Genomic DNA, 13760 nt, shown 5'->3' with positions numbered 1-13760 from the left:
AAAAAAAAAAGAAAATTTATTACCGTCTTAATCTTTTAGAGGCTATAGAGATTCTACCTAGTTGTACAAATTTGCAGGATCAGTTGTTTTGTTATTTTCCAATGCATTGCACACTCAGGCCCTTTCCGGACTTGTTTGTATTTGCTTGAGTTTTGGTGAAAGAAAACACTGACAGTATGTATGTGAGAGTTGTGTTAATCTTAAGAAGCAAAAGAAGGGAGTTCTTTGAAATAAAATCCACATTTAAGACTTTTCAAAGGCATGCACGTTCACATTGTTGATAGCTCTAAAAATGTCATCTTTTCTGAGTCCCTGTCACAGCGCCAGGCCTAGCATGTGACAAAAGGCCCAGAATGACCACCGTGTCCTAGCTGTGAGGTCTTGTCTGGCGACAGGATCACTCTGAGAGTCAAACAATGTACAGGAGGGCCTCATCACCCCATATTCCTAATAAGAGGTTGTGAAAGGGGTCAAACGCCAAAACACAACATTTTTCACAGATGACCTTTTTTAAAATATTTATTTATTTATTTATTTGGCCATGTCGGGTGTCTTCTCGCTAGTTGAGGAGTGGGAGATCAGTAGTTGCGGTGTGAGGGCTTAGTTGCCCCGCGGCATGTGGGATCTTTGTTCCCCGACCAGGGATCGAACCCACGTCCCCTGCACTGTGGGGGCAGATTCATAACCACTGCGCCACTAGGGCAGTCCCACAAACTACCATTTTTAAAATGACTCCTAAACATCTCTCCCTGCTTAGTGTCTGCATCTGTCAATGGCCCAAGCCAGGAGGCAAACACCTCCCATCTTAGTGACTCCAGCCCTCTCCGACTAATGGAATTACAGTAAAAATTCAGCAGCAGGGCCTCCCTGGTGGCTCAGTGGTTAAAAATCCACCTGCCAAGGCAGGGGACACGGGTTCGAGCCCTGGTCTGGGAAAATCCCACATGCCGCGGAGCAACTAAGCCCGTGCGCCACAACTACTGAGCCTGCGCTCTGGAACCCGCAAGCCACAACTACTGAGCCCACGTGCCACAGCTACTGAAGCCCGTGCGCCTAGAGCCCGTGCTGTGCAGCAAGAGAAGCCACCGCAATGAGACACCCGTGCACCGCAACAAAGACCCAACGCAGCCAAAACTAAATAAAATAAATGAATATATATATATTTTTTTAAATCAGTAGTAGTAAGAATCTCTTTCAATTTTAAGTCCTGCAACAGATGCAAAGGTTTGATAAACTGGATAAAAGCCATGTTGAAGAACTGCCCAACTTTCATGCAAGGTTTTTACCAAAAAATAAGTTATCAGCAGAATTTGACCAGCTACAGTTGCAGAAAAGAAATCAATCAGCGGGGTGATCGGTGCTCCAAAAGGGAATGACTCAAATTCTGAAAGACTAAGCAAGGCCTAATCAGATATTTTTACAAAAAAAAAAAAAAAAATTATGATTATGCTGTGAAAATTAAGTGTGAATTGAAGCCCAGACTATAACTACCATACAAATTGCATTCCTCCCCAATGAACACAGTTCATTTCTGGAGAATTAGTATATAATTTCAGTTACAAACTCAATGGCATTAGACAGAAAACTTGTCATAATTTTTAGTCTCATTTTTCAAAATAAAGCCGTAATCATTTTTCACTCTTCACTTGAAAATGTTGATCCTTGGTTTAAACAGATTTATCTCAAGCGACTACTTTTAATACCTATTAGACTACAAGGACGTAAATCAAAGAGCTTTATTAAACTAGAGCATTGTAAGGATTTAATATTACCAAATATTTGGTGATTTAATCTTAAAATGATCACTAACCAGCAAAATCTGCATCTTTCTCAACATCGCAGTGATATTACTGCTACCAAAAGCACCGTTCCAAGCCTGTCATCTTCATACTCCTACGACAATTCTCAACTGTCTGACATAAAAATCCGACTCTTGGTTTGGATTTCGAGGTCAGGACAGGTCCCCCACACTTAACCTATACAGATACCTTTCCCTCTGTGCTGGCTTCTCGTTAAAATAAAGATAAAGGTCCTAAAATAAAGTTGAGAGTCCCACTATTTCAAGCCCCACTCAATTTCTGTAGAATGAAAATAACGAAAACTTTTAAAACCTGAAGATCTACAGATTTCTATGTTACATAAAAACTGTATAAAATGTACTGAGCCCTCTCTCCACACACACACACACACACACACACACACACACACACACTCTCTCTCTCTCTCTCTCTCTCTCTCTCTCTCTCTCTCTCAAATGGAAGTACCGCTAAAGCAGGTACGTTTTCAGTCTCAGCCACAGGTAATGATGATTTAAAACCACAAAGTACCACTTATAACAGAATTCACAAATTCAAATGCCTACAAACCCATGCCTGGGCTGGGTGTAAGCAAATACACACAAATCTGTCAGCAGCGGGAGTACTGACCACCAAGAGAACCCATGCCATCCACGTGGGAATAGGAGAGGGGTCCCCAGATCTTTCCAAATCTCAAGAGAAAGAGAAAATCTAAATTTTTATGTAAAATTTTGTAAAATGAATAACTTTTTAACAATGATTGTGGCCAAAACAGAAATAAACAAACCTAACTCTGTACCAAGTTGATGGTATAAGCAAAAAGAGAAGAATTATTTCAAGTGATTTTAAAACACTGTATTTTGACCACATGCTGTTAGTGGGAAAGAAAACACATACACAGAAGGAGATTGTAAACTACATTCAGTGTTATTCTCATAAGTGGTAATATTGGCATTGTTATTCTAGATCTATGAGATGCACTAGGATAAAGCATTAAACATTGTTAAAAACCAAGATTTCAGCATAAAAAGATGTAGCTATAAAATCAAAGAAGTAAAAAGTGCAGTCTTAACATTTACTTGAAAATAACAGTATGAACTGATTTTTCCCTTTCAGAAAAGACTTGTTTCCTATCTTTGTCAACTGAAAGGCTAGAAGCAATGACAAACTAGTAACAACAGTCCTAGCACTCAGATTCTGGGCTCTAAAGAGCATCTCTCTAGGACTTCCTGGAGAAACCTCTGAGGTCTGCAACAGGAAATGTATGGAAGGACCCTAGGATATCTTGTCCCACCTCAAGCAAAAATGTTATTAAAAGAGAGAAGGGTCGTATCAAAATTACATAGGAACTAACTGGATGGGGTCGCCACAGGATAAAGATAGTACAAGTTGACCATCAAAAAAGAACATAAGAACTACAATATATCGAAGCATACCAAATATATTAAAATATATGTGTACCTAATGATACTACAAAGAAAAAACAGAACCTCACTGGTCAGTTGTGAGGGTTGCTACAGCATCAAATAATTACTCGGACAATTTATGGAGGACAGGACTTAAGTATTTATTCTGTCTGTCCCACATGGACCATGCTTCAGGGCAACCAAAGAGTTGATGAAGAGAAGTTATTCCTGATACAAGAGTCCAGCCAACAAATGTAGGAGGAGTGACAGAACGAGGAAATGGCCTTTCTTCCATCCCTAATGAACCGATGGATCTAGAACTGGTCAAAGACTGCTAAAGCTATCAGGTGAAAGACTGAGGCAGAACGCTTATCAGTTAGATTTTCATTACAGAAATTTTCATCCATATGCCAAAGCAGGCTTTCAAAAAACTTATCACAGCAAAACCAAATTAACCATAACTCCTTGTAGGGTCATCAAATATATAATCAATGCTCGGATTTCTTGGGTTGTCTACCAAACACATAATTTTTTAGACTTTGTCAAAATCCAGATCCAAACGAGGGCCACAGATTGCTTCCAAAGCACGTTGATCTTAAGTGTCTGTTAAGCTATCGTTTCTCCCTTGGTTTTTGTTTTTGTTTTCCTAGAAAGAGTTTGTTCTGTTCAGTTTTTTTCATATCCTGGATTTTGCAGACTTGATCTGAACAGTGTGATTTGACATATTCCTCTGATCCATACTTTTATAAATTGGTGGTTAAGTTTAAGAGCTTGATTCAATCGATTTTTCAGGTTAAACTTTTGGGCAGTAATATTTCACAGGTGGGGCTTTGGATTATGATGTCCGCCATAGTGGCATATTTTTACTCTGCCTCTGCCTATGAAAACTGACAGAGAACCTAGGGGAGCAAAACAAAAAGTATTACAGCATCTCAAAAAAAAAAACAAAGAAACAAAAAACCAAGCTGGGGACAAATCACTGGTTCCTGGATGGTCCATTTAGTACCAGCACCTTTGATGTGAAAAGGGAAAGAAAAGACAACAGGGCCGCTGCACGGTCTGAAAGCAGAATCCCAAAGTAGTCAACAAGCTTGTCACCGAGAGGCAGAAAGCCGGCCGGTTTGAGAACAGCAACTGAGAGGCATCCCACACACCAGAAGGTGGTGCTTCAAGGACCAGCAGGGACTGGAGCATCTTTATCTTATGAATACATGAAACTAACAAGCTGTATGAGCAGGACGTTCGTGGCCCTCAAACTCCATGTGTTGAAGCCCTAACCCCCAGGGTGGCTGTATGTGGAGAAGGAGCCTACACGGAGGTAAATGAGGTTAAATTAGGTCATGAGGGTGGGGCTGTAACGGGATAGAATTGGTGGCCTTATAAGAAGAGGAAGAGGGAGCTCTCTCCCCCTCCAGAGAGCACTCAGAGAAAAGGCTCTGTGAGGACAAAGGGCCGTCTGCACACCAGGAAGAGTTTTCCCTAGAAGCTGAACCCTGCAGAACCCTTCAGAACTGTGAGAAAATAAAAGTACCTTGTTACAGCAGCCTGAGCGGGCACAGTCCCACGCTGAGCAGAAGCTTCTAGACGTGGATTCCCAAGTAGGCAGCGCTGGGACAAGAAGCAAAAGGAAAACCAGAGTCCAAATAAAAGCAGGAAAGGGTAAGAACCAGGAAATTTCCAAGTAGGGACGAGCTATTTCTTAAACATCACGAATCCCACAGAAAATCGACTCTAATCCATCCCTCCCTTCTGAAAGTTCAGGACACTAAGCTCCCAAAAATAAGCAAGAGAAAGGGATTATGGTGGAATCTCATACAAGACAGTATCTGAAAGAGAAAGAGAGAAAATAAGTAAATAAAATAACGTACCTGCAGACAATGAAATGCAGGGTGTTTCTCACCCCCTTTTGTATCTCCCACAACCAGATGAAAGGGTCTGAGGGACTCTGCCTCTTGGCTGCTCTAGCCCCAGGCTTTGAGTCACAAGTAGTCATAGAGAGACAGCGTTCCTAATCCTGGCAAGGGCAGGGACAGTGGCACTGCTTCTGGGATCGAGGCATCAGTGGCAGAGGGTCTAGGCAGAAGCCCCCAGGTGTTCAGAGGAAGTGATGATTGAGTTGGGAACTAGAGTTTTAAGTCACCGGTTTATTAATAGTTCTGTGTGATGACAAAGTTTACCTTCTAACACAATCCCATAAGTAGAGGGCCTCAAATCATGGAGACTCAGGTAACAAGACGCCTTATATTTCCTACCCACTCATCCTTCAGTAGGCCCAGTGGGACTTGAGAGCAACCAAACGGCCAAATGTGGTCTTAGAAAAGAACAGGCTGGGATGTCCCTGGTGGCGCAGTGGTTAGGAATCCGCCTGCCAAGGCAGGGGACACGGGTTCGAGCCCTGGTCTGGGAAGATCCCACATGCTGCGGAGCAACTAGGCCCGTGCGCCACAACTACTGAGCCCACATGCCACGACTACTGAAGCCCACGCACCTAGAGCCTGCAACAAGAGAAGCCACCGCAGTGAGAAGCCTGCGCACCGCAACAAAGACCCAACGCAACCAAAAATTTAAAAAAAAAAAAAAAAAGAACAGGCCACCTTAGCTCCACTATTTAATTACTGGCAACTATTCGTAAAAGGTAAGATTATGCCTGAAGGGGTAAAATTGCTCACGAAAAGAAACTAGTTAGCTCCCTTCCAGAACTGGACCATCGTGTGCTTTTTCGGTTTTGTTTTTGAGATTTAAGCTTTCCGTACCCTTTCTCCTCGGCAGGTTTCTTTGGTTATAGCCCGACTCTTCTTCCAGACCTTCTCCCTATAACCCAATCCCATCACCAGTCAATATTTTCTGAGGTCCAAACTGGAGCATAACACAATATAAATACTTGAAAAGGGGCTAAGAGTATACACCTCACTCTGAGTGTCTGTGAAAACACAAAACATCAATTCACAGAATAAGTAGCAGCAAGGAAACTATTTAATAAAATGTGTTTAATTCAGCACAGACTAGTATGTTGGCATCTTGCATCAATCAGACGCGGGGATAGAAATTTGAAGATGATATGGCAAAACACACACGCAAAAGGTTTTTAAAATAATTTTGATTTTCCACCCATCTTCAAAAGTTAAAATTTAGAAACATGACAGTTTTAGTAGTACATGGAGGTGAAAGGACGTGGAAGCTCAATGTATTTGGAAATAAGAGCTAGACCCTTTCTGAAAACCAAACGAAGAGCAGAGAACAGAGAAACATAACCCGAACTAACAAAAGAATGTGTCTGACAGTGGGATGGCCCATCCACGCTGTGGGTTGCTAGGTAATTATTGAAAGTGGTGTAAAACCATCTGATGTGGAAAAGCCCCTAATAAAAAGTGAAAAATGTTTATGAAACAATATTATAGTATAGTCAATCCCACTCTTTGAGGGAAGATTTGAAATGTCGACCAAATGTCGACAAGTTACCTCTGAATGGTAAATGGAAAATGTGGTGGCTGTGTATGTTTTAACTGTTCAAATCCCTAAACTTTTAATCCATAAAGTATATGACATTTTTCTCTTTGGGAAAAAAAAGGTCAGACGTGTGAGGAAATAAAAAGGCAAACGTTACTCACCCCCAAATGGCCCATCAGTTCACTCTGCCAGGCTGGCTTCAGTGTTTTCTAGAATAAAGGATGCTTCCTAACAGTCTGGTTTCCCATTTTCATGCCTAGGGGATCACAACATAACCATCTCGCCTGACTGATAGTTTTGTCTGTAAACAACTGGCCTTGAATTCGTAACTTTAAATAGGTTTAAGTCTCACTGCTACTGCTTGGGGAAGCTCAATTTTTTTAAGACCCCCTTATCTTAAGAAGCAAATTTATTTACAACAGCCAAGATACAGAATCAACCTCAGTGTCCATCGACAGATGAATGGATAAGGAAAATGTAGTGTGTGTGTGTGTTTATCTATCTATATACATGCATACATATATGACAGAAAATTGTTCAGCCTTAAAAAAAGAAGGAAATCCTGTCATTTACAATATGAATGAATCTCAAGGACATTATGCTCAGTGAAATAAGCCAGAGACAGAAAGACGAATAGTGTACGGCAATAGTCGCATGTGGAATCTAAAATAAAAGTGAACTTGTACAAGCAGAGTAGTAAGGTGGCTGCCAGGGGCTGGGGAGAAGTGCACGAGAGGGAAATGGGGAGATGTTGGTCAAAGGGCACCAGGTTTCAGTTATGCCAGATGAATGGGGCCTGGAGATCAAAGGTGCCGCGTGGTGACGCACGGTGACTAGTTAATACTACTTAACTGTACGCCTGAAACGTGCTGAGAGTAAATCCGAAATGTTCTTACTACACACAAAAAATAACTGTGAGGTGATGGATGGCGGACAGTATATCAAACCACCACAGTGCACACCGCAAACACAATCTGTGTCAATTATACCTCAACGAAGTTGGGGAAGAAACGTGAGTGTGGTGGCTATAGCAAAAGAGGGTGCCCGGCACTCCCAGCGCATATTCAATTTAGTTTTCGCTGAGATGCTTGTTGTATGAACAGAGGCTTTGTCCACGGTGTCACCCTCCCTTCTCTGAACTATTGCAGTGAAAGTCGAGAATGGACTTGAGTGGGGCAAGGCTGGACTGTCACTGGCCCGTGGGCGCCCACTCCTGCTGCCACAGCTTCTAAAACGTCACTCTGACCCTCCTCCAGGGGCTCCCCCACGGTGTCCCAAGTATCGAAATCTGTACCTGGGCTTGAAAACCCCCGTCTATGGCTCTCCAGCCACGTTCTCTGCCCCGGGGTTTTGTTCCCTTTGCCTCATGTGCTTTTCTCTCTTGAATACCTTCAGATCACTGCCCTTCCTCCCAGGACTCAGATTCAATTCCTGTCATGCTTCCACAGCGTTGTCTAAGTTTCCATCTGAGCACTCACTACGGTCATTAACATTTCTGCAGATGCCTCCTGACTGCCGTCTCCCTAGACGAAAGCTGCCTGGCCAGCCACGATATCCCTGGTCACAGAGCTCAGAATTTAGGGGGTGAACTGCCCACATTACAGAAAGCCTACCCATCTGGGGTGGCTTCTCCTTTGCTTCTTAAAGGCAGGGGACTGACTGAAAACCAGCTCAATTCAAGGGTCCTCTTCCACTTCCTATGGTTCAACATGACGCACCAGACATGCAACAGCACTGTCCTTAGTTACTCAACTGGCAAAGCTCCCGACGGGCCACTATTTCACCACTCCCGTAAAGACGACGAGCTGGAATAAATGGATCCAAGGTAGTGCAAACTACAAATTCCGGGAGGGAAAAACTTCAAAACCTCCAGACTGTAATGGCGTAAAATCTCTCCTGCCCCTTCCCACCCTAATCCCATCGACCCCAGCCCTATCTCCAACCCCTAAGTTCCTTTCCTCCTCAGGGTTCAGAGATTTAATAACACCAGGAACATGAGGGAGCAAAAAGACACGCTCCTTGGCCCCACAGCGATTCGGCCGCCGAAGGAGACCACCTCTAACACAAATCTACCATCCCGACGCGGCCCGAGGCGGTCCAGTGATACAGCCACGGCAGGGACCCCCCTGACCCAGCTTAAAACCCAACGCGTGGGCTGTAAAGGAGCTGCAGCACTTAACTGGTGGGCTTACTTCAGTAACGAGAAAAGAGGTTCTGCAAAAGAACACTGCAAAGCCCGGAAGGTCAGGACCCACGCGTGCAAGGCCTTGCGGCAGCGTAGATCAAGTCAGAGCCGCTTCCCAAGGACCGCTCAGGGCGCTCTAATGGGAAGGTGCAACGGGCCAGGGCCGCCTTTCACCCCAACACAGCTCTAGGTGGGAAGGATGTGCTGTTAGTGACGTGCCCGCCCGGCAGGGCGCTTTAGACCGAGTCCAGGTTACTGTCAGGCAGGGCGCCTAGAGCTCCCACACGGCTGAAGGCGTCTGAAGGCGTCTGAAGGCGTCCTCGATACATAAGGTCACTTGTCTCCGAGGCGCAACTCCCAAGTCAGACCAATTCTGAACCACTTGCTCGACACCATTTCTTCAAGTGATGTTCTTACAGAAGGGACCAGAAATTCTCACTACCTGGTGCACATGATCAGCCAGGCAACTGGTCTTACAAATTCAATGCGTTTTCGGCAATCTCTGCCCTTTCCTAGGTATTTTGAGATCGATGGAACCAAAGACCCATTCTGTGGGGTCTTAAAAATTGGCCAGGGCACATCATGAGACTGCCTTCAAGAGTACTGTACACTTTTACTCCGACCAATTCTGTTCTTAGAAGCCATTTCTAGCTTGGCTTTCAACTGAAGGTTCCCCCCTGTTAGAGACCAGATTTCAAACTGAGGGGAAAACGTCCCCATTTGTATAAACGAGACAGAAACGTATCCCCCACAAGATAACTGAACACCAGATGATTCAGAAAATCCAGGCAAAGTAGAAGCAATGTATTTGGCAATTTTTTTCTTCCAACGAATGACGTAAACTCTCTCCCACCTCCAAGTAGCTTTCAAGATTTAACTGTTACATTTAAGATTCAGCGTATGTCATTCTACATGAGGTTACACACACATATCCTTCGTGTAAGTTATCTCATCCCGATCGTGGGAAGAAACTTCACATCTGTTAAAGTCTGGTTCTGAATATAGCATAGCATATACAGCAATTCAAATCTGTAAGTGAATCTATTAATATTTATTCAATATTTTAACAAATTAAAACGCATCCAATTTTACCCTTTATATTTCAGTTCTCCACATATTGACATGACCCTTCCCTACCTTTTTAGGTAGGAAAGTAATCATTCAAGGATTAACTGAACACCTAAAGAACTTTGGTGAACTGCACTACAGTACAGTAGTACTTACATGAGCAAAACAGCTCTTCTTTTGACTTCTAATTGCTACAGTATGGTGTCGATGGGATCAAACTCAGGCAAGACGGACTCAATTCATGTTTACACGTGGAAACCATACGAACATAAGTGGTTAACCTACTGAGACTTTGGCAGTCTTGTTTCACTTCACTGAGAAGCCAATCTAAACCCTACTTTTCTGTTGCAGCATCCTGCTGTGTCCTTGCACCGCCCACAAAAATTCTTTGTGGGGAGAAAAACCACCAAAGCTGTGATGTGTCCAATGAAATCCTTAATCTTTGACATCTTTAAAGCTTGGGAGTACTTGACAACAGCAGGTAAACGTGGAACATCTTCCTAGAATACCAACTTTACGTTAAACATGTTAACGCTGAAACAAAAGGCAAGTAAACGCACAATTTATATTCATTTTTAACAGATGAGACGTCCCTCAAGTTCCCGCAACCATCTGTATGGTTTCATCAGACTGAGAAGCTCTACATTAGAACATGGTTACTTTTGCCATAAAAGCAACTATAATTCTTAAGATCTCTATTTGAAACGTCTAAAACAGGTACCACTTTTATTCTGACAGGTCACACAAATCTCAAACAAGCTCTTCCCTAGGTGTGACACTACCTAGGCCAAAAGACAGGTGGGGTAGGTATTATTTTAGCCTAACTGCATTGACAGTATTTACACCTCTTAACGACTTACCGAATACAATTCTGTTGACCTGTCCTTTCATTTGTGTGAAATGATTCCCATGTACAGAAAATTAGAAGAATTTAACCTGACAGGCTTCCAATTAAGTAGCAACAGCAAAGGCAATTCAGACACTAACAGGGCACAGTTCTCCCTGTTAGTGCTTTTCAAATGCTCATTTAAACGAGGGATGAGTTCATTTGCTTAGATATTTGAAATACAACTTTATTCTGATTCTAAACGAAAAGGAACGGGAATGACAGTAACAAACAAGATTCCACCACTGAATATTGTGATGTGACTGTAGCAGTCTTATATTTGAAACTCAAGGAGGAAAGAACTGTGTTCCAAAACACCTAAATATGCAGGTCCAAAAAAATGAAGGTTTTTTTTTTTTTTAACTGCCACATTCACTCCAAAGCCCATTCATCTCCTTCAGCATCCCAAACATTAAGCACATGTTCTGCTTAGCTATATAATAAAGTGGCAAACACGCTGCACCACTGACATCACAGGACAGTTGCCTATAAAACTAGACTTCTGACGCTGGGCTCCAGCTTCACTTTTCTCACAGGTCATCATCTTCATCCGGGAGGGCAGTTGTCTGAGCAACCTAGACACAGAGATGACAAAGTTGTAATGCTCCAGATGAAAACCACTAGGAACCTAAAAGCATTCACTACCGAGACTCACACGTCGTACCTCTAGATCGTGCTCGTACTGGGCTGCCAACGCGGGGTCCATGACCACCTCTGGCGGGGCGAGAGCAGGCATGGCGACGAACTCCAAGTTAGGGTCTCCGATCAGTTTTCTAGCAAGCCAGAGGAAGGGCTTTTCAAAATTGTAGTTACTTTTGGCGGAGATGTCATAGTACTGTTTAAATGAGAGGTAAAATTAACTTTAAAAACCCATACATCAAAGACATTAATGAAGCACTTTAATGGACTTATAATTTTACCTAAGGATCATAAATCCAGTAAGTTCTAAGAAACATACCTGAAGATTCTTCTTTCGGTGGAAGACAATCGACTTTGCCTTAACCTTTCTGTCCTTAATATCCACTTTGTTGCCACACAACACGATGGGGATGTTCTCACACACTCGTACCAGATCTCTATGCCAGTTAGGCACGTTCTTGTAAGTAACCCTCGATGTTACATCAAACATTATGATGGCACACTGAGCTGAAAGGAGCATTTACAGTAAATTAGCGTAGGCCTAGGAATTTGCTACATGGATGAAACATGCTAAGAACTATGGACTCACAGTCTCAGGCCTAACTCCAGGTCAGCCACGTTTCTCTACTCATTTTCAAGATCTCTACCAATTCCAAAAATCTCAAATCATTTTAACACCCAGTATTATTTAAAAGTCCATTTTACTGTACATGAAACCATGAAAGACAAGCTTTACCATATGAAATGTCTCTACCTGTAATATTTCATAACTTCTGCCTCATCCCATAAAAGTATGCAGTAGATCAACGATAGATCAGCATTCCAGGGAACTCACCTTCCACATTCTGAGGATCTAGCAATCTACTCTTTAAAAAGGTTCTTAAATGGCTGAACACACTAGGATATAGTGTGCCTATTTTTAAAAGCTCAGTTAAGTCTCTATGTTGACCTGCAGAAACAGCCATGATAAAGCTGGTAAGCCACTGAGTACGCGTGAAACAGATTTTTAGCTAAAGAATGGGGGCGGGGAGGGGAGAGGAAGAATCTTTGCAGCTGTACGCACTCCCGTAAGGCAAAAGACATGGAAAGATTCCCAACGATTTTCCTGAGAAGAGAAAGTCTTACATTGAGCCTTTTCTTTGTTCATCATTTTGCTGGGTATAATGAGAAGCATTTATTTCCTTTGCACTTTTAAACTGAAGCATTCTGAAAAAAACATTCTGAAAAACCTAGTGAAATTAAAAAGAAACCGGCTGGTCTTATACAACATTTTATAAGATAGAAAGCCTAGTGCCTCTGGTCCAGAATCTGGTCAAACTGTTTACTACCTTTTTAATGGAGTGCAGAAGAAATGATCATCGACTACCACCAAAATATATACCCAAACCTAAGTTTTCAAATACTGGGGCTGCAGCAACACCTTGTCTGTTGCTTCCAGTTTTTATATTAAGAGCCTCAACATACGTCGCCATCACCTCTTTCAAAACAGTGCGTACGGAGCCGCCAGCCCACCTCCTGAATCCAAGCGCGCCGCCAGCCCACCTCCTGCCGCCAGCCCACCTCCTGCCACCAGCCCACCTCCTGCCGCCAGCCCACCTCCTGAATCCAAGCGCGCCGCCAGCCCACCTCCTGCCGCCAGCCCACCTCCTGAATCCAAGCGCGCCGCGCAACGGCCAGCTCAGTCAGCATTAGGCACGCGTCTGCCGGAACAGACCTGATCATCTGTAAGCAGCCTTGGACGGCAAGCTACAAATCCTCTCAAAGGCGGCCAGTTACGAGGCAGATACTTACCTTGGATGTAATAGCCATCTCTCAGTCCACCGAATTTCTCCTGGCCAGCTGTATCCCATACGTTGAACTTAATGGGTCCTCTGTTGGTATGGAACACAAGGGGATGGACCTCAACACCCAAGGTGGCTGGAACATAAGCGTGCAAAGTTAGTCAGTGACCTCATCCATCTCCCACACATTTTCACACACCATTTCCCCCACGTACCTACATACTTCTTCTCAAATTCACCAGTCAGATGGCGTTTCACAAATGTAGTTTTCCCAGTACCGCCGTCACCAACCAATACAAGCTGTTGGGAAACACATCTTTGAAGTAAACACCGGAACGGGTCTCAGGACCTCGGGACTGTGAGACTGTCCCGGTGCTCTGGACCGCCGTCTCACAGGGAAGAATTCTACATGCCCCCTGAGCACACCTAAGACAAAGCATCTTAAGACAGCAGCCCCGTCCCATCTCACGAATGACCCGAACCGGCGGAGCTCCGGGCCCAGCTTCCCCGCGCGCAGGGCGGGGCTCGCCCCCTCCCCCCCGCCCCTCCCCC

The 13760-nt window shown here is 43.7% G+C and overlaps 1 protein-coding gene across 3 annotated transcripts in view; it reads right to left on the bottom strand.

Annotated features, from left to right (window-relative positions):
• Positions 1–10954: 10954 nt before the first annotated feature.
• The window catches only part of RAN (RAN, member RAS oncogene family), a 3739-nt gene continuing 933 nt past the window's right edge, over positions 10955–13760 (bottom strand). For all 3 annotated transcript variants that reach the window (XM_007455451.1, XM_007455453.1, XM_007455452.1), the window contains 5 exons: positions 13424–13508; positions 13219–13344; positions 11747–11934; positions 11453–11623; positions 10955–11363 (listed from right to left, as the gene is read on the bottom strand). In XM_007455451.1, coding sequence (XP_007455513.1) covers positions 11319–11363; positions 11453–11623; positions 11747–11934; positions 13219–13344; positions 13424–13508 — 615 coding nt within the window. In that variant the 3' untranslated portion in view covers positions 10955–11318. The remainder of the gene's footprint in view (positions 11364–11452; positions 11624–11746; positions 11935–13218; positions 13345–13423; positions 13509–13760) is intronic.

Source organism: Lipotes vexillifer, unplaced genomic scaffold, assembly GCF_000442215.2.
Source record: "Lipotes vexillifer unplaced genomic scaffold, Lipotes_vexillifer_v1.1 scaffold671, whole genome shotgun sequence".
In the NCBI taxonomy this organism is placed as follows: Eukaryota; Metazoa; Chordata; class Mammalia; order Artiodactyla; family Lipotidae; genus Lipotes; species Lipotes vexillifer.
This window is presented reverse-complemented; position numbering and strand designations above follow the sequence as displayed.